General features: G+C 42.9%; 3 protein-coding genes across 4 annotated transcripts; 1 reads left to right on the top strand and 2 right to left on the bottom strand.

Annotated features, from left to right (window-relative positions):
* Positions 1 to 1,000: 1,000 nt before the first annotated feature.
* Positions 1,001 to 4,437, bottom strand: LOC115735564 (protein PATRONUS 2). 2 transcript variants are annotated; one of them, XM_030666868.2, is made up of 5 exons: positions 4,322 to 4,437; positions 2,725 to 2,844; positions 2,232 to 2,492; positions 1,538 to 1,569; positions 1,001 to 1,311 (listed from the first exon to the last, which is right to left on the bottom strand). In XM_030666868.2, the coding sequence occupies exons 2-5, from the start codon at positions 2,789 to 2,791 to the stop codon at positions 1,114 to 1,116; spliced, it is 558 nt and encodes a 185-aa protein (XP_030522728.2). In that variant the 5' UTR covers positions 2,792 to 2,844; positions 4,322 to 4,437; the 3' UTR covers positions 1,001 to 1,113. The 2 variants fall into 2 exon arrangements, with proteins under 2 accessions (XP_030522728.2, XP_030522727.2); XM_030666867.2 differs by having other exon boundaries at positions 1,538 to 1,587.
* LOC115735440 (F-box protein At1g30200-like) lies at positions 2,068 to 10,698 on the bottom strand. The gene is made up of 2 exons (XM_030666676.2): positions 9,544 to 10,698; positions 2,068 to 2,129 (listed from the first exon to the last, which is right to left on the bottom strand). The coding sequence occupies exons 1-2, from the start codon at positions 10,652 to 10,654 to the stop codon at positions 2,083 to 2,085; spliced, it is 1,158 nt and encodes a 385-aa protein (XP_030522536.2). The 5' UTR covers positions 10,655 to 10,698; the 3' UTR covers positions 2,068 to 2,082.
* On the top strand, positions 6,584 to 8,639 carry LOC115735554 (cytochrome P450 94A2-like). Its single transcript, XM_030666848.2, has 2 exons — positions 6,584 to 8,399; positions 8,473 to 8,639. Exons 1-2 carry the CDS (start codon positions 6,682 to 6,684, stop codon positions 8,474 to 8,476), a joined length of 1,722 nt encoding a protein of 573 aa, XP_030522708.2. The 5' UTR covers positions 6,584 to 6,681; the 3' UTR covers positions 8,477 to 8,639.
* Positions 10,699 to 17,999: the final 7,301 nt, after the last annotated feature.

The raw sequence follows: 17,999 nt of genomic DNA on the forward strand, positions 1-17,999 counted from the left end.
ACAAGAGCAATACAACAGTACTGGTGAATGAAGCAACCCGGTGGCCGGCTTGCAAATAAAACATAATGTTTATGACAGGAACATGCTTCATACAATAATTGGCAATGCTTACTGGGTCTCATAAGTTGACAAGAAACAGAGACAAAAGCACAATTCTTATGACGACCCTGTTTTGCTAAAAGTCTGTAAAGAAACCTCCGACAGAGTCCTTCCTAAACAGAGAGACGACCCTGGTTTGCTAAAGTCTGTAAAGAAACTTCCAAGACATCACTCTCCTTTGTTTCCCCAGAAAAGTAGGAAAAAATCCCGACGAATAAATGTTGGAGTTCGTATGCAGTGACACGCATGCAGTCAAAGATAAAGATGTAAGAGCAGTAAGTGTTTTATCTGTGAATTGAACTGCAATGAACCTAGATGCAATTTTGAGCCGTCCATGCACAATGCTAAGAACCGACACTACTGGTACAGGAATCATATGATTTGGTCTTGCAAAATTTTTAAACAGCCTGGTGAGATGTTAAAGTCTTCAGTCAAGCACAAAAACTGTTATCTCATAGAGTCGCGTGGATAGGATATGACTAGAAAGGGGTCAATTGACAACAGAACGAGTTGAACCAGTCCAGTGATAGCAGGTGGTTAATGCATTCGACGCGATTGGAATCATTCAGACAGTGACAATTCCATTAGGCTTTGCGATGATATACCTCAGCAGTAAATGTTGCGATTACCGACTGAATGAGGAAATTTCAAGATATTCATTTGGCACAAAATTGTCGTGGCCAAAATCAAAACAATTGCACACCGCCCATCGAAAAAGGAATGGGAAAAAGAATAGAAGAGGTCATAAAACCAGTGTGCACTATCCCTCCTTGACATGTTTTCCTTTGGTAAATACCATAGAGTGCTTCAAAGATAAAGACTTTTCCAGAAGACACCAAATACATGAACCAAAGAAGAACACATAGTAAAGGAAGGCGCCATTGCAGCAATATTGCAGGGCATGAAATTTTGCATACTAGACTAGAAAATCAAGGTAGTGCGTAGAAAGAGTCCGGTACAAGTGCTGCTTCATGCAATAAACAAGATGCTGCCAACTGAAAAAAAAAATAAAGTTCAAAAATCAGCCTCTTGCTGGAGGACAAATTCCACATCCTCAAATTGCCACACATATTCACAAGATGTTGGAGTGTCCCAAAGCATTGGTGAACACGGAGGAGAACTGCATTGTGTTGAATATTCAAAGCAATCAGAAAACTCATCCATGGGAAGTTCAGATGGCTCAGGGTAGCAGCGAGGGCTATCATAATCAGCCTAACACAAAGAACACATAAACAGAAGAAAAATCAATAAGCAACAAAGAGTGGTAGTTAGAAATAACATTGATGGGTTCAATGTAGAGAAAATTTCTTAGGTGGGAAACAACGAATTTGGTAAAATGAACTGCTACATAGGCTCTGCTACTAACAGTCAATAGAATAACGTGGGCTTTGCAATGGCCAAAAAAATAGAAAAAATGGCTTATTTGCTGAGGGAGTACCTCAGCCTTTGCCTCTTCGGATTCTGAACGTCCTGCAGTGGACACAGAATCTGGTAAAGAAACTAATGTTATTTCTTGTTCCTTGAATGATTAGAGAAAGATGAGATGACCTAAAAAATGCAGAATCAGAATAAATAGTCGAGATCATTGAATGCAGATAGGAGTGTCAAAAGTCTTTACCTCTTCACAATTTTCTCATAAAAAAATGCCAATTTGAGCCAACACTTCTGTATCCTTTTAAATGGGTTTTTCAGGTTCACTTTTGGACTAAAGAGGCTTCTGCTCTAATTCAGTTCAGTTTCTGGCTTTTCTGCTCAATTGAGGCGACAGGATAATGAAATATTTTTTAAACATAAAAATAGCATGAGAAAAGGTGTGCTTCATACCAGTTGTAGTTACTGTCGTAATTAAAGTGCAGTTTCTTGCATACGATAGCATAAACCAATCTGATCTGAATTTATAATCTTCTAAGTAATCATTAACTTAGCCAAAAGTATTGCTGCGCTATATCCCCAAGGGACTACAAGAAGCACTGTACAAAGAGCCTATCCAGTATAATGACTGGTAAGCATAAACACAAATATATCTAAATCTAAGATGTAAAACCTTGGCTCGCTCAGCGCTTTGACAAACCATATCAGCAGGGATGTCAACTTCCAATCTGATGTATATTATTGCAAAAAGAATTAATTACCATGACCAGGAAGAACCAAGTTCAAGTCAAAATTGTTGAAGGCTGCTTGTTTTGCCTCGATGCACTTTTGGTGGTCGTGCAAAAACATCTCCTCAGCTACATTAAATTCTTCCTTCTGTGGATTCTTTTTCTTTATTGATGCTTCAGGATGAAGGGACGATTTGTTTGTAATGTCCTGAAGTGCTTTACGACTTCCCAAACTCCCTTCACCTTTCTTTGCAACGGTCTTAGAACTCCTAGTTGCTCCATCAACAGTAGCCTCTAAACAGAAATTGGACAAGTAAATTAGTGATCTTCAAACTACTAAGACAATTGACCAAATACAAAGTTCCAACATAGTGTTAAGAAAGACACTACTTGCACCCTGTGATGCAAGAGTGTGTGCTTAATCAGACATTGAAAGGGTCACACATCAGGTTGAGGCATTTATTCCATAATGTAATTGCTATTCACAGTTGAAAAATAGGGCTCAAATAGAAAGAGGAAATGGTACTTTTGCGAGGAGCAACTTGATTCTCATCCTGCACAAATAGCAGCCTCTCAGTGACCCGGCTTGCCATCACTGTCTTCAGCTCAAAGGAGCAAAGCTTTGAGGGTGTAAAGCGGCACAGCCCTATAGCCAGATGACATTACAAGACTTCAAAAAAATTGATGACCCATCTGAGGCTAAATTTAAATTAAGTCCTTAACCAATTGCATTTGACATATGAACATGAAAACAAAGACAAAACTAAATCTCCAAAAAGTAATACTATGCTCAATTTGTCTACTAAGGGAACATGTTGCCATCTACTTATTGGAACAGGGACATCCACTGCGGATTGTATAGAGAACATGCTGTGCTGTGCAACATGAACAATTTCCTAGTCTGAAAGCACGATGATTATAAATAATTTTCTAGGAACAATTACTGCTCCCCGCTAAAGCCCAAATTGTGCACCCAAAGAAATTTTTTTGAAAATAGTCCTGTGACCCTGGACAACGTGGAAAACCCTAACATATGTATGACGTCTATCATGACCGAGTTATCAAAATCACATCTAGTATGTCCCAAGCTATGTAATATGAACATCCGAGGCAGAACAACTCAGCGGCCCATAGGGCAGAGTCACATTTGCATCAGGCTAGATAACAAAAAGAGAACATTGAAAGATGCCAAGAAATAAGAATTTAACAGTTCTTTTTCACGATATACTGTCACTGAGAAAGAGAAAAAAAGGATGAAACCAGATATGTCCCAAGCGTATTATCTTCAGAAAGTATCCAACATCCGTTTATAAAATTTGTGGAAGCTCTTATATGCAGATATTGTTCTAAGATAACCCAAATCCAGGACCTGATATGCTGGTCCAACACAAAAGAGATCAAGAGTCTGAACAGCCAAGGTGGCAAGCGAGCCCGAGAGAGACCTCAAGGGGAGTGGCGCTGGCCTCTGATATGAGAATGCTGAGTGAGGAAAGGCCAAAAACGGATAAGATTTTCGAGGTTAGGGTAAACCAGAGCCCCACAAGTGAGGAAGGTAAGGAATGTCAGGACTCTATTTTCTAAATGCCATCACACCCCCAAAGCACAATATGATCCTATCGGCAATGTCAAACAAGTTCTGCTAGACGAGACTCATCAGGGTTTCGAAGACATGTCTAGATGGCATTTCTGGCATTGAAAATTCCTGCTCGATATTTTCCCTTTTCTTCCTGGAAAAGAATGAGCAAAAAACCAAGCATTTCTAACGACTGAATGAGGCGTATCTTAATAGCCCTGTTTCTATCATCAATCAGCGAGTACCCATGAAAGAATTTATCTACACTTGACAATTGACGGCCCTCGAGACCAATGTTTGCCGTGTGGTTTTACGACATCCCCAAGAAAGACCTTTTCACTGCTCAATCCAGAGCACCACACTCCCTAAAATCACACAGGAAATTGGGGAAAAAAAAGGACAAGAGAGAAACATAAACCAAGAAAGAAAGGGACGAATGTCGAGTCGATGAAAGACCGCCGAATCAGACAAATGCCACAAGATAAACGAAGCACATCGAGAGCTTGGAAAGAGAACGCGACACAAGCATCGGAGAAACGTGAATCATCACCTGTTCAGAGTTTGCGCTGTAATTGGGGGAATAGAGAACACTCGCGACGGATCCCACCCTCCTGATTGAAGATGTGAGACTGTTTGAGTATGAGAGTCGCTGCTTCTGGTGCTGGCGACTTGGGCGGGAAGCATATTTCGATGGCGATATTCTAATATTTAAAGTCGTCGAGACATTTTTTGACCAAAAAAAAAAATTGTCGATTTTTTTTTTCCTTAAAATTTTGATCCAGGAAAATTTCAATTAAGGGCCCGAAGTGCTCTTATTTTTTCAAATAAGAGTCTGAAGTAAAACTTTGTTTCAAATAAATGCCTGAATTACTCTTATTGTTTCAAATAAGAGACATGAAGTGAATATTATTTCAAATAAAGACCTAAAGTGACCATATCAATCTCAAAAAATGGTCTCTCACCAATTAATTAAGGGCATTTTTGTTACTAACTTTTTTTAATTTTTTTCCTTTGTTTATTCCTCTTATATTTTTCTTAAAATTAGAAAAAAAAAAAAAAAAGGCACATAGACGGGAGGTAGCCCCTTCCACCTGTGGACGCCACCCTCACCACCGGTGGGGGTGGCGAAGATAGTCTTTGGGGTCGCCGATGCCTCCGTAGGAGCGGCAACCTCGCTAATCGGTGGTGAGGACTAGCATGCCCCCACGGAGCCGAGAGAGCGCCGCAACCATCTCCCAGATCTAGGCGAGGGTCGTCGGCCCTTGCCCAGGTCCGAGGTCAAGGCGTGGGTCAACGGTCCTCACCCTAGTCCGGTTGAGGGTTGCGGCCCTCTCTCGCACCTAGGCAAGGGCCGGCGACCCTCGCCTAGATCCGGGAGAAGGTCGCGGCCCTCTCCCACTCATGGCAAGGGCTTGTTGGCTCTTGCCACCGGTTGGTGGGGTCGTCGGCCCCGCCGAGGAGTCGACGACCCCAACGACAATTGTCATCGCCCCACCGACCGTGGGGCAAGAACCATAGGCGGGAGACCAGTCCTCCCGCCTGTTTTTCCTTCTTCTTTTTTTTGTTTTTTAACTTTTAGTTTTTATTTTTTAATTTAATTTAGCTAAAAATTAAATTTAAATTATATTTTGACCAATATGTTCTTGAATGGCCGGAATATTTAGCTTGCCGGCGAGAAGAGACCCTTATTTGAAATATGCATAATTACTTTAAGCTCTTATTTGAAATAAGGATGGCACTTTAGTCCCTTATTTGAAATAAAAACCAGTTCAAGCCATTATATGAGAAAATGAAGGCATTTTGAGCCCTTAATTGAAATTTTTCCACCAATCTTTTTCCTTTTTTATGAATCTTGAAATGCACACATTTCAAAACTTTAAGTATTTTAAACTCTCGTAATAAATGCGTAAATTTATATACGTAGTTCTTCATATTGTAATAACATTTTACTATTTTTGTAAAATTTAAGCACAAAAGTATTAAATTATCCTTTTTGATTTTCAAAAAGTCAACACAAACATTCCCGCATGTGTAAAAAATTTCATAAGCTTAAATTATAGCATGATAACACTAACCATGGTGCGTGTGTATTAAGGATTTCACGTATGTCCCATGTTTGGTATTACATATTTGCTAACTATGTTTTGGAAATATGAGGAAACTAAGAGAAATAAGAATTGAAAGGAAAAATAAATAAATTATTGTGATAAATGGAGAGGCGAGAAAGTTTATGTTTCGAGCCATTTACTCTTAGCATGACTCATTGATTACGTGAACGCATTCAAATTTTATCGATTTTGAAGTTAAGCAAGTCCAATAATGGCATCGAATCAAGTTCAGAGTATATTTGGCTCAAAAGGACTTCGAAACAAACATGCCTTTTTTTTTTGGGGTCAAAAAACAAGCATAACTCGAATGGTCGAGGTGGATGCAAGTGGCATGAGTGTCTATATCAAGTTGAGAATTGAGATTGAGGTTTAATTATTTGATTCAAACAACCTAGGAGCCCAATTAAATAGCCAAATTATATAAATATAGTAAAGAGGAAGGAAATAGTGTTTTTTTCTGATATTTAAGAGATATGTCAATAAAAATGAGATAATTGAAGGTTATAGTATTTTCGGTTTTTTGTTTTACTATGATAGCTAGTCCTCAAGGTTTATAAGATTTTTTTTTAAAATAAATGAATTAAAAATATTTTTATCATATATGATAAATTAATAAAAAAAAATTATTAACTATTTATTTATTTTTTTAGTTCATTTCGTGAAAAATAAATGAAGTTGTATTATTGTCTTTTATTTGTGCGTTTTGTATGTTTTTAATTACGTCAAATCAAGCTGGGTGAAAGCGATCCGTGACTGGGTGAGGTTGAAGTCGAACTGCATTTATCTTCTGAGCTACCTGAGCATGAATCTCGCTTCAGAATCGGTCGTCGCCATCGTCCACCGGAAGGCAGAACCAGACCCCCAGATGATGCTCGACCTCAATCTCTTCACCTTCTCTCTCTGCTCCCTCCCCTTCCTCCTCTTCTTCTTCCTCCGCCTCTCGCGCTCCGCCGCCTCCCGCCGCCCTCCCGGTGGTCCCGCCGAAACCCCATGCCCGGAATCGCACCCCGTCGTCGGCAACGTCGTTGGCTTCCTCCGCAACCGCCACCGCTTCCACGACTGGGTCGCCGACATGCTGTCGCGGACCCCGTCGTCGACCCTCCGGGTCAACACCTTCCTCGGCCTCTCCCGCGGGGTCTGCACCTCCAACCCCCTCAACCTCCAGCACCTCCTCTCTTCCAACTTCCCCAACTACGTCAAGGGCTCCCGCTACCACGCCGTCCTCCGCGAGCTCCTCGGCGACGGCATCTTCGCCGTCGACGGCCACCTCTGGTCCCTCCAGCGCAAGATCGCCAGCCACGAGTTCACTACCAGGTCGCTCAAGCACTTCATCTCGGAGACCGTCAGCCGCGAGATCTCCGACCGCCTCCTCCCGTTCCTCTCCAGCGCCTGCAACGAGGGCAGAGTCGTCGACCTCCAGGAGGCGTTGCAGAGATTCGCCTTCGACAACATATGCAGCGTCGCGTTCGGTGTCGATCCTAACTGTTTCGCCGCGGAAGGAGCATCGGAGTTCTCCGGCCGCAATTCGGCTTTCGTCAAAGCTTTCGACGAGGCGGTCGAGAATTGCTCGTCTCGGTTCATGTCGCCCTGGCCTGCTCTGTGGAAATTCAAGCGATTCTTCAATCTCGGGTCGGAGAAACGATTCAGATCGCAAATAAGAGTGATCAACGAGTTCGCAATGGACATCATCAAATTGAAAGAGGAACAAATCAAATCGGCGTCCGAACGAGAGAACGGCGACGAGATGAGCCACGATCGAGATCTGCTGTCGAGGTTCATGTCATCGAGCGCCGATTTGGAGTTCCGAGACCTGGAGGAGAAGAGGAAGTTCCTGCGAGACATCGTCATAAGCTTCGTTCTCGCAGGCAAGGACTCGACCTCAACGGCGCTGACCTGGTTCTTCTGGCTGATCGCCGAGCACCCGTTGTGCGAGCGCAAAATCCTCAAAGAATTATCGTCAGCAGCGTCCTCAAAGACGGAGGTGAAGGTCTTCACCTACGACGAGCTGAAGAGCCTCCACTACCTGCACGCGGCGGTGACTGAGTCCATGCGGCTGTTCCCCCCGGTGCCGATCAACTCGAGATTGACGGTGGACGACGATGTGTTGCCCGACGGGACCCGCATGGGGAAGGGATGGTTCGCTGATTACTCGGCGTACGCTATGGGGAGGAGCGAGGAGGTGTGGGGGCCGGAGTGCAGGGAGTTCAAGCCGGAAAGGTGGTTGGACGGCAGTGATGGGGATCGCGACGGCAACGAGGACGATCGTCAAAACGTGCGTTTTAGGCCGTCCGACCAGTGGAAGTATCCGGTGTTCCACTGTGGGCCAAGGATGTGCCTGGGGAAGGAGATGGCCTACGTGCAGATGAAGTCCGTGGCGGCCGCCGTCATGGCGGAGTTTGAGGTTTCACCGGAGGCGGAGGACGGAGACAAGAGCGGGATGAGGATGGCGGACCCGCCCTACACGCTGTCGTTGGTCCTCAAGATGAGAGGAGGATTGCCTGTTCGGCTGCGGAGGAGGAGGAGGAGGAGAGACTAAAGGGAAGTCATTCCACGGGAGGACCGGACTACAACTTTGGAGGTGGGGAAAAAGGAAATGACAGATTGACAGGTTCCAATTCTTGCTGCTCGGTTCTGGATCTTATGGAAAAAGGTCGAATTTATGGACTGTTGGATGATCCCAACTCCCTAGGGATTGCTCATCGTGCGTGCGAATGAGATTTGCTTGATTTGTACGAAGAAGCGTGAACGAATTTGCAACATTGAGTTACAAAGGGAGGCACGGAGATACATCCATTTACTACATAAACTCTGAGGATACACCTATTTAGGAATGGGACCGGCAACTTGAAAAATCGATCGGTCATGTTCCTCAAATGGGTCAATATCTCGACCATGTTTGCCGCACGGAAATATAGCGATATCAGTCCTTACCATTCAATGCCGAATCTCACGAAGACCAAGGTTCGAGTTATAATTTTGTTCGACCATGGTAATCATCTAGGGTCAAATGAAAAGACATTTGAGGGGATGATTTTCCTCGATCCCATTTTCCCTCGGCTTAAAATTCAGAAGAGAGCGATTTTACTTAATGTTCTGTAAATATTATGATGAAAAATACTTTTCTTATAATATTGTCGGGGACGATATAATCTTAATTATAAATTCACACGTCATCATTATATATTTAGTATAAAGTATTCATTAATTAAAAATTTGTATAGTCAGAAATAATTGATAATCATGATGTTCAGCAGCTTCGTACCTTTGATTAAGGTTGTTTCCGACGCAAGACAAGCACTAAGGTAACATCGGTAAGAAAAAGGAGGGAGAGTATTCGAAGAAGCTTCTTTCCTTTGAGAAGGAGAATATTCTTCCACAGCAGTTTTCGTCCCACCCAAATAAATAATACAAAAAAATTCACACTGCAATCTTAATCATAATTATTCAAAACTACAGAACAAAAAGCTCCTGCAAAGACAAAACGAAAAAACAAGGCACAACTTACGAGATCGACGAATCTTCGCGCAGGCTTGAACAGCAGGAGGCTTGTGAGATTTCAAACGACGAATGACAATCGAAGGAATCGCAACGACGGGAATGGCTATCTGGACTGGACTCGATACGCCGTTGACCTAGTCAAACGAAAGAGAGCCGCGCGGGGGACGGAGGGGTGGAATGATCCAGCAAGTTGTCCCCCACTCTCCTAATCCAAGCAGTACGGAATCTTCAGCTCGTACCTCTTCTTCCTGCTGCTTCTCATCATCTCCACCACAGCTTCGTCGCAGGCCTTCCCTCGCTCGCCGCCTTCGCCGAAAGCCGCCAATCAACAGCTCGGCGTCCCTCTCCATCGCGATCTCCCGATTGTCCTCTCTTCGAGCCGCCGCGATCTTCACTCTCCTCATGCAGCGGCCGCTCGCGGGCAGATCCAGGACCGGCACGTACCACACGTTCATTCGGAGAGGGCCTCTCAGGCTCCTCAGCCTCTGCGACCTCAATTCCTCCGCGGAATTCCTCTTCGAGGATGGGCTCCCGTTGAAGCTCGCGAGCTCCTCCTCTCCCATGCACAGCTTGCCCCTCCCGGCGTCGTCCGAGACCACGACGCTCCGGAGCCTCCCGTGGTCGCGAGGGACGAAGTAGACAAGCCTGAACGACGCGTTCACGAGCGAGCACTTGGTCATCTCCAGAATCGACTTCAGGTCGGACTCGCTCATTGTCTCCCTGACGCGGCCGACGCCACAGGATGCGCCGGCTGAGGTCCGGCAAATCGACGCCGCGGAGAGCACGACGCAGGTCTCGAGCCGCGATCCGAAAACGGCTTTCCACCAGGTCAGGGAGTTGCGAACCGCATCGTCGCGGCGTGACCTCGTGGAATTCCGGAGCTCCACTCGAAGAGCTACGAGCTCGCGAAACCGGTGCCTGAGGTGAGAGAGCTGGTCGTACGGAGCGACGCGGCTGCTGGAGCAGCAAACCGAAGCCGACGACCTCGGTCCGATCAGCTTGGCGCCGAAGCTTTTGAAGATCCTCCTCAGAGAGCGAACGGAGCTCCCTCTAGCAGAGCCGTCGCGGTCGAAGTAGTCGAGACGGAGGGAGACGGTGTCGATCTGGGGGACGAGGAGGCGGAAGCGCTTGCAGACGGAGGAGCAGAGGACGAGGGTGTTAAGGTCGGCGACCTTGGAGAAGATGAGGAGGAGGAGGGCGTCGGGAAGCAAATCGAAGCGGTTGTCATCGGGACCGACGCGACCTCGTGGAGGATCCGCGCGTAGTTTTTGAATCATGGAGAGAGAGAGAGAGAGAGAGAGAGAGAGAGAAGGAGAAGGAGAGTGACTTTTGAATAGAAATGGCGGTGGCGTGCGGAGGTGCTGAAGGTCTGTGAAATTCGGCGATGGGGGTCACGTGACACACGTGACGGGCCGCTACGTAAAAAGATAAGTAGTTGCCCAATTTTTAATTATATTTTTTTTTGGAAAGGCATGTTTTAAGTGCGTGAGAAATGCTTCTCTCACCGTCTTTAATCCACTGTTAAATTTGGACAAAATCAACAAAATAATAAAATTTATAATTTTTTATCGGGCCCAACTCTTTCAAAAATGTATGGCTCACAACATAATATTATTTTCTGAGTAGCCCAAAGATTATTATGCTAGCAAAATTCAAAAATTACAGTATTACAAAATTATTGGTAAAAAGAAAAAGGATTTGCCACTTTTTTCTAGGCAATTTGTCATCCACTGAGCAACATTTTCATGAAATTTTCCAATTTCTTTTTACAATTTGCAAATTAGGATTTTTTTTTTTTTTGCTGTCTCGCCAACAATTTTATTTGCATAACCTTCGGATTCACCGACTCTTATATGAAATTATCAACATAAGCAATTTACCAACTATATACGACTAAATTGCCAACTGGTTTCGAGATCCCGACTGTACCGCGAGTTAGAAACCGACCTTCAATTATTTCTTTTTTTTTTAATGTTTTACCAACTTTGCCGTTCGAGTCACCAGTTTATTTATTTATTTACCAAGGCAAGATAAGCAGTGATTAAATCCAATGATTGGGGGGTGTTTTCTTCCAAGTCAAGATTTGTGTTGCCAAGTCAAAATAAGCATTCGAATGGATGTGGGGAGAGGGGGGGGACCAGCGATTATGCATGCATTCGGCCACTAACTCGGAGGAGATGTCGAGATCAGAAAAGTGGGAAAAGACACGACGATGCCATATGATGATGCGTGGCCTCACGGTGTCACGGGGAGGACGAGGACAACTTTTGACTCGGCCATTTTGTGTGATTCGAGCACGATCGAGTTGAAAAGCATCTACGGCCTTTTGCCTTAGTCGATGGACGGACGGACGCACGGACGGCCGACGTTGCTGGCGTTGTCAAAGGAATTTTTTTTTTTTTTTGGCCGGTTCTCTCTCCCTCTCTCTTTCATCCGGCGGTTTTTGTGCAATCTGTCGTTTCTTTTCAAGAAAGGCTACTTAGAAGTTACAACCTACCAATGCCATTGAGTTATCGACTTTCGAACGCACATCTTCTTCTATGCGTCAATGGCCTTTCATGGCTTCGCAAGAATCAAGAAGTTCTCTATCTGGATAGGGATAAAAGTACCTTCTGACCGTCTTAAAATTTATCACAAAAGTACGGTTGAAATTTAAAATTTATGAAAATTACGATCAAGTCTCGAAATTTGTCTAATTGGTGCAATTGAATCCTTTCGCTAACTCCGTCCAACTCTAATGACATGAAATGTTGACGTGATTTTTTTTTTCCATATCCTACGTGGCAATAACGTGGTTAAAACAACGTCATTTTGGTCTAAATGTAATTGTTAATACAAATTTTATGTAAAATAAAATGAAAATAAGTTAAATTAAAAATAAAATCAAATAAAAGCGGGGTGAGAAATTAGGCATTGAGGTCGACTCCCCAGCATTGTGGGGAAGGGCAAGTGAGGGTGAGGGATGGCAGGCATGGGTATTTGGGTCGTGGCGAGTGGTTGACAACCCTTGTTGACCACAAGGGAGAGCTTGATTTGAGCAAAGGTCGTCGGTGACACCTGGTGATTGTGGTGCGACAGTGGAGAGCAATCTCTCTCTCTCTCTCTCTCTCCCTCCCTCTCGTATTTTTAGTAGGGGTGAGCAAAAAAAACCGCCCGAACCGGACCGGGACATATGGTCCGGTTCCCGATTTTAGGTGGATCCGGTCCGGTTCCCGGTACCTAAAATTGGAACCGGTGACAGGGCGGTCCGGTCCTTTTTTTAAAATAAAAAAAAAAAAAAACCTAGCATTTACTTTTTGTTTAGGTTTAGGTCATTTAGGTTCATCGGTACATCGACCCTTGTTTCCTCGACCTTGAGCTCGATCGTGTCTTCTATCAAAGTGTGCATTCACTTTTTGGAACCGTGGACCGGAAACCCTTAGACGTCGTCCCAAATCGGACCGGCCGTGGTCTTCCCTCAACCGGACCGGACGAACCGTTCACCCCTATTTTTAAGAGATATGTGCACCAAAAGTCCTAAAACTTATCATAAAAATGTAATTGAGTCCTAAAAATTATAAAAATGTTCAATCAAATTCTAAAACTTGTTAAATGGGTGCAATCGAGTTCTTCTATTAACTCTATCAAATTTGGTTAACATAAAATATTATCGTGATATTTTTATATTTTCTCTCCCATACGTGGCGATGATAATGGCCAAAACAACGTTATTTTAGCCCAAATATAATTTTTAGTATTTTTTTCATTTAAATTTAATTAAAAAAAAGCAAAAGAAAAAAAAAATAGAAGCAGCAATAGTTAGAATCAGGGGCAAGCCCTCGTCGGACATAGCAAGGGCGGGTGAGGGCCGCTACCCCTCGTCCAAGGATTAATAATAAAAAAAAAAAACAGAAAAGCAAAAGAAAATATAAAAATGTAGTAAAAATAAAAAGAAATACTATTAAATATTATTCACGCCAATGCAATAATGCCACGTAGGACGGCCAATATCCACGTAAACAAATGTGATGTTGACATAACATGCCTATGTGCCAGTCTCGGCACAAAATCGACGCACCCAATCGGATTCATAGCTGCAACAAGATGACACAAATTACCAGCAATAGCCGGACTTCTAATATGCTCTCTGCGTATTTGCATCTCGATTAGGAATCACCATACACAATCGGATAAAAGCGCACACCGATAACTCTGTGTCATGCATGAAACGACGCGGCAAAAAGGCTCTAAACCGGCTGCAGAACGGGTGATCCAGAAGAAGCATGATCGATGGTCAGCGATACACAATGGTCTCGAAGCAGTTGAGCCCATCAAACTGAGGGGCCAACCGTGGCGAGCTCTGCGACTTGCTCTGCTTCTCGGAGAGAAAAGGCGAGCTTCTCGATGGCTCTTCCTCCGTAATTCTTGAAGCAGAAGACGAAAGCGATCGGACCCATGATGGCCGCATCTCACGTGGATAGCTATTGTCGTCATCGCCCACTTTGCTTCTTTTGCCGTCCGGAGCTGCATAAACCTGCAAAGAACCGCCATTACCACATTAAAGATTACTGTAACCCACAGAGGTTAAGAGAGAGAGAGAGAGAGAGATGGGACGACCTCAGCGGCGTACATGGCTAAAGCAGCGAAAGAAGTGGAAATGGACATCAGTGAAGGGAGGACTGAATTGAAGAAGATGATGATGATGATTGGGTGAACGGGGGACGCCGTATTTTTTATACGCTGGGTGGACGGCAAAGTGCAAGAAAAACGTGGGTCTTTTCCTCGATCTTTTTGTCACGTGTCACATTTAACTCGTTTTAGTCAGCTTATTTGGAATGTTAATTTCTCTATCCATACCCGACCCGGGATTCAACTTTTTTTTTTTTTAAAGCACTTTTTCTCCTTAGATCGTTGTCTTTGAAGAAGAGTGGCTCCATGGACCGACTCTTCGAGTTCGTGAGGGAGTTCGGGTATCGTATTATAAATCATAAAACGAGTTTGGGCTTTGGTTTTGGGTTAAATATAGACGGATTTCGGGCCGTAATCTTTCCGACAAGAAGAAAACCGCACCATGCATTGCTCTCCATGTGAATATATGGAGGCACGCACAAGACAGAGCAAGTATTTGGACCCAAACTAACCAGCATCTTGGACAGCAAGAAAGTATCGAATGCATTCTGGGTGCTGAAACAGTGGAGGCTTTGTGAATATTCTGATTTGCGCAACTGACGTGAACTTATATATGCTGAAAAATTTTCTGACTTGCCAAGAAATTTTAACGAACACCTAGCGGGCAATTACAACGAAGTTGGAACGAATTTGATTTTCCAGCTCGAGTCATCTTCTTTGAACTGCAGAGTCAAATGAACCCAAAACAGAGTCGAAGCAATTTTGTCCTCCTGTACCGGCCATCTTCTCAGAACCAACACCACCTTCCAGACCCTGAAAAATAGGTTATAAAAAAAAAAAAAACAAAGCAAGTTTGATCTATGGAAATCTCATGGTTGCATAGGAAATAATCCGAACTCAAATAAAGCAGCAATACCACGTGTACTATGAATACATATCAATCATCAACAGCAACCAAGCACACATGCCACGAACAAACAACCAATAGCCAATCGCGTTGCCAACTTGGGAATTTCATCAAACACGTCATAGGCGCTGAACTCTCTCCCGATCAATCGCACTTTAGAAATTTCATGGATACTCTTTGAGAGGCTTAATTGAACACAAATCACGAATCTCACAACCAATGTAAGCGATTCTGAAATATAGACAGTTCGATTTCAATATGGTCTAGATAACAAGACGATTTTTTTTTTTTACATATCAGTAAATGGTAACAATTCAAGTTTGAACAAAGCTCATGCGCTTGGCCCGAGTTACATACACACACATCATTACCAAATGAAAGAGAAACAATGTGAAGCTTGCTCATGGAGTCACAGGCAGGGAATTAAGAAGCCTGATACGAAATCAGACTCAACGTCAATACACATGAATCTCTGAAAACCATATCTATATAACACAAAATGCCATATCGGACCTATTGAATCAAAGGTTTCAACCCCAAAAAAAAAATACAAATCAAAGGTTGAAATTGTGAGCTCACCATCCGTGAGAGGGCAACGCAAACTTCCATTCTTCAATTTTGGGAAAACAGCAGAAATAGTTCCTCAACTTCAACCTAACTTGCAATGTGATCCCGAGCTTTAAATTTGTTTAATATGGTCATTGAACTTTAAGCTAATGTGCAATGTCATCCATGGACTTTTGGTATAATGTTCAATTTAGTCCCTACACTATATGAAAAAAGTTCAATGTTATCCTTCTATTGTGAGCTCGCAATGCGTGTGAAAGCAATGCTAACTTCGATCCTTCAATTTTGGAAGAATGACACAAATAGTCCATGAATTTTGGCCTAATGTGCAATGTGGTTCCTGAATTTTAAATTTGTTCAATGTAGTCCTTGAACTTTAACCGAACGTGCAATATCATTTTTGAATTTTTGGTACATGTTCAATTTAATTATTGAATTGTATAAAAATGTTCAATATTATTCATTCATTTATTTAAGTTCGGGGATAATATTGAATATTTTCATATAATTTAGGGACTAAATGATACTTGTACCAAAAGTCTAGGTATCATATTAAACAAATTGAAAGTTTATGGAGGATATTACATATTGAGTTAAAGCTCATGGATCATATTGCATATTGAGCCAAAATTCAAGGGTGATTGTGCCATTTCCCCTTCAACATTCTACTATGACTGAATTCGCCGAAACTGCCGAAAATCTCCTCCCAGAAGATCGCATTGGCTGCTCCTTGAACACCTGATTCCTGCACTCCGTCGCTTAGTGCAGCTATGCTCCTGGCTATCTCTGAGCTTCTCTGCCAGCGCGATTCGTGCCTCAAGACTGAGCTCCTCGAGCACAAGCTCACCTGAGAGACAACGTCCCTGATCCCGATGCTGGAGGGTGTGGTCTGATCCAAGAATGCTGAGATTGCCAAGTTGGTGAAGCGAATTGAAGAGCTCAAAGCGTCGAACGAGAGGATGAGGCGCGAACTAAAGGTGTCCAGGGCTCGATTTGAGGAAGAGTCGAAGAGAGAGAGAGAGAGAGAGAGAGAGAGAGAGATGGGGGAGGAGACCTTGGAGTCCTGTAAAACACATTATGACCTTATCTCAATTTTAAGCTGGCCCATTTATAACCTACTTCCATAATATTGAGTTAAAATAGAGGATTTGTGACCTATTTTTGTAGCAGACTCATTTTTACAGCCCTACTTTCACATAAGGAAAATGAACATTTGGCCTAGGAAGCACCGATACTCTTTGACATATGAGAAACATGTGGTCGGCGTTCCAAACACGTCGGCGACATACAAATCTAGCATCCCGACATGCTATTTCGACATGCATTTAATATCAAATTTAAGTATTTTCAATAAATTAAGAATTAATATATATATATATATATATACTTGAGTCATAAATCCAGCCACTTCAAAATTAATATTTCTAGCCATCCCCCCTAAAAAAAGCTAATCATGAATCCATAAATAAAGAAAAAAAGAAACTCACCGCTGATATTTTTTATATATACTAAGGGGGTGAATGATAACCATTCTGTTTCAGAAATAGATTTACGGTTAGAAATAGTTTTTTCTATTTACGTTTCTGGATGAGTTTCTGAGAAAAAAATGTGTTTGATAACGACATAAAATTTCTACTTCTGAAAAATGTGTTGGCCGGACGACGGCCGGAGGTGGCTGTGGAGACCGACAACGGCGATGGGCGACCGGCGGCGGCCGGGTGGTGGTTGGCGGCGGCGGGTATTTGAGAAAAAATAAGATTTCTATTTCTGTTTCTCGGAAAAGTAGAAAATTTTTGTTTCACATTTCTTCTTTAAATCTATTTCTGAAACAACTTTTTGTTTCAGAAATAGAAAAATAGAATTGCATTACCAAACAAATTTCTGTTCCAGAAGTAGGTTTGGAACAGAAATTTTGTTTCTGAAAACGTTTTCATGCACCCCCTAATTTATCATGTATGTATAATATGTTCCAACGTGTCGAGATTTTTTATTTTTTAAAAAATAACGTGTCAGGCGTATAATTGTCTGTGCTACTGGGCCTTTGGTATGGAACTCTTCTTTAGTAAAACAGAACATCACAGTCGCAACTAGAGATGATAAAGGGACTCGGGCCGCAAGTGTATCTTGGACCGAGGGCTACTGTGAGGTGCAGTACTGGCCCGGCATGCCCTATACTTATGGGCAAGTCACCTTCTATACGAGCCTACAGAACTAAGAGAGAATAAATTTCCGGTGCCCGCTAATTTTTAGAAGGACAATAACGTGCGGCCATCTAAACATAATTACTCACTCTCAGATTGCCAATGTTACATGAGGATAATTATTAACTAATAAACCCTTAATAGTAACGAACCGGAAAAAAAAATGTTATGACCATTGAAGTAAGTTACTATTTCTACCAAAAGTCACGAATTACTTACAAAATTCAATCTCACGAGATTGTCAAAGTTAAATATATTTTCGTCTATCAATCTCTCGGGTATATCAACCCTTTAGAAATTGTCTCCGCTCCCCCGCTTTGCTCTCATTCTCATGTTCTC

The sequence above is a fragment of the Rhodamnia argentea genome, chromosome 8 (genome assembly GCF_020921035.1).
Source record: "Rhodamnia argentea isolate NSW1041297 chromosome 8, ASM2092103v1, whole genome shotgun sequence".
Classification (NCBI taxonomy): domain Eukaryota; kingdom Viridiplantae; phylum Streptophyta; class Magnoliopsida; order Myrtales; family Myrtaceae; genus Rhodamnia; species Rhodamnia argentea.

Bases quoted from the DNA above. Each gene is read 5' to 3' on its own strand.
- LOC115735564 (XM_030666867.2), bottom strand. From the start codon at position 2,791: ATGGCAAGCCGGGTCACTGAGAGGCTGCTATTTGTGCAGGATGAGAAT. The intron at 2,493-2,724 runs GTACCATTTCCT...ATTTCTGTTTAG, and splicing joins TCAAGTTGCTCCTCGCAAAA to AGGCTACTGTTGATGGAGCA. The intron at 1,312-1,537 runs GTACTCCCTCAG...TCTTTGTGTTAG, and splicing joins CCGAAGAGGCAAAGGCTGAG to GCTGATTATGATAGCCCTCG.
- LOC115735554 (XM_030666848.2), top strand. From the start codon at position 6,682: ATGAATCTCGCTTCAGAATCGGTCGTCGCCATCGTCCACCGGAAGGCA.
- LOC115735440 (XM_030666676.2), bottom strand. From the start codon at position 10,654: ATGATTCAAAAACTACGCGCGGATCCTCCACGAGGTCGCGTCGGTCCC. The intron at 2,130-9,543 runs GTCCCCCGCGCG...TTTACATCTTAG, and splicing joins CTGGATCATTCCACCCCTCC to ATTTAGATATATTTGTGTTT.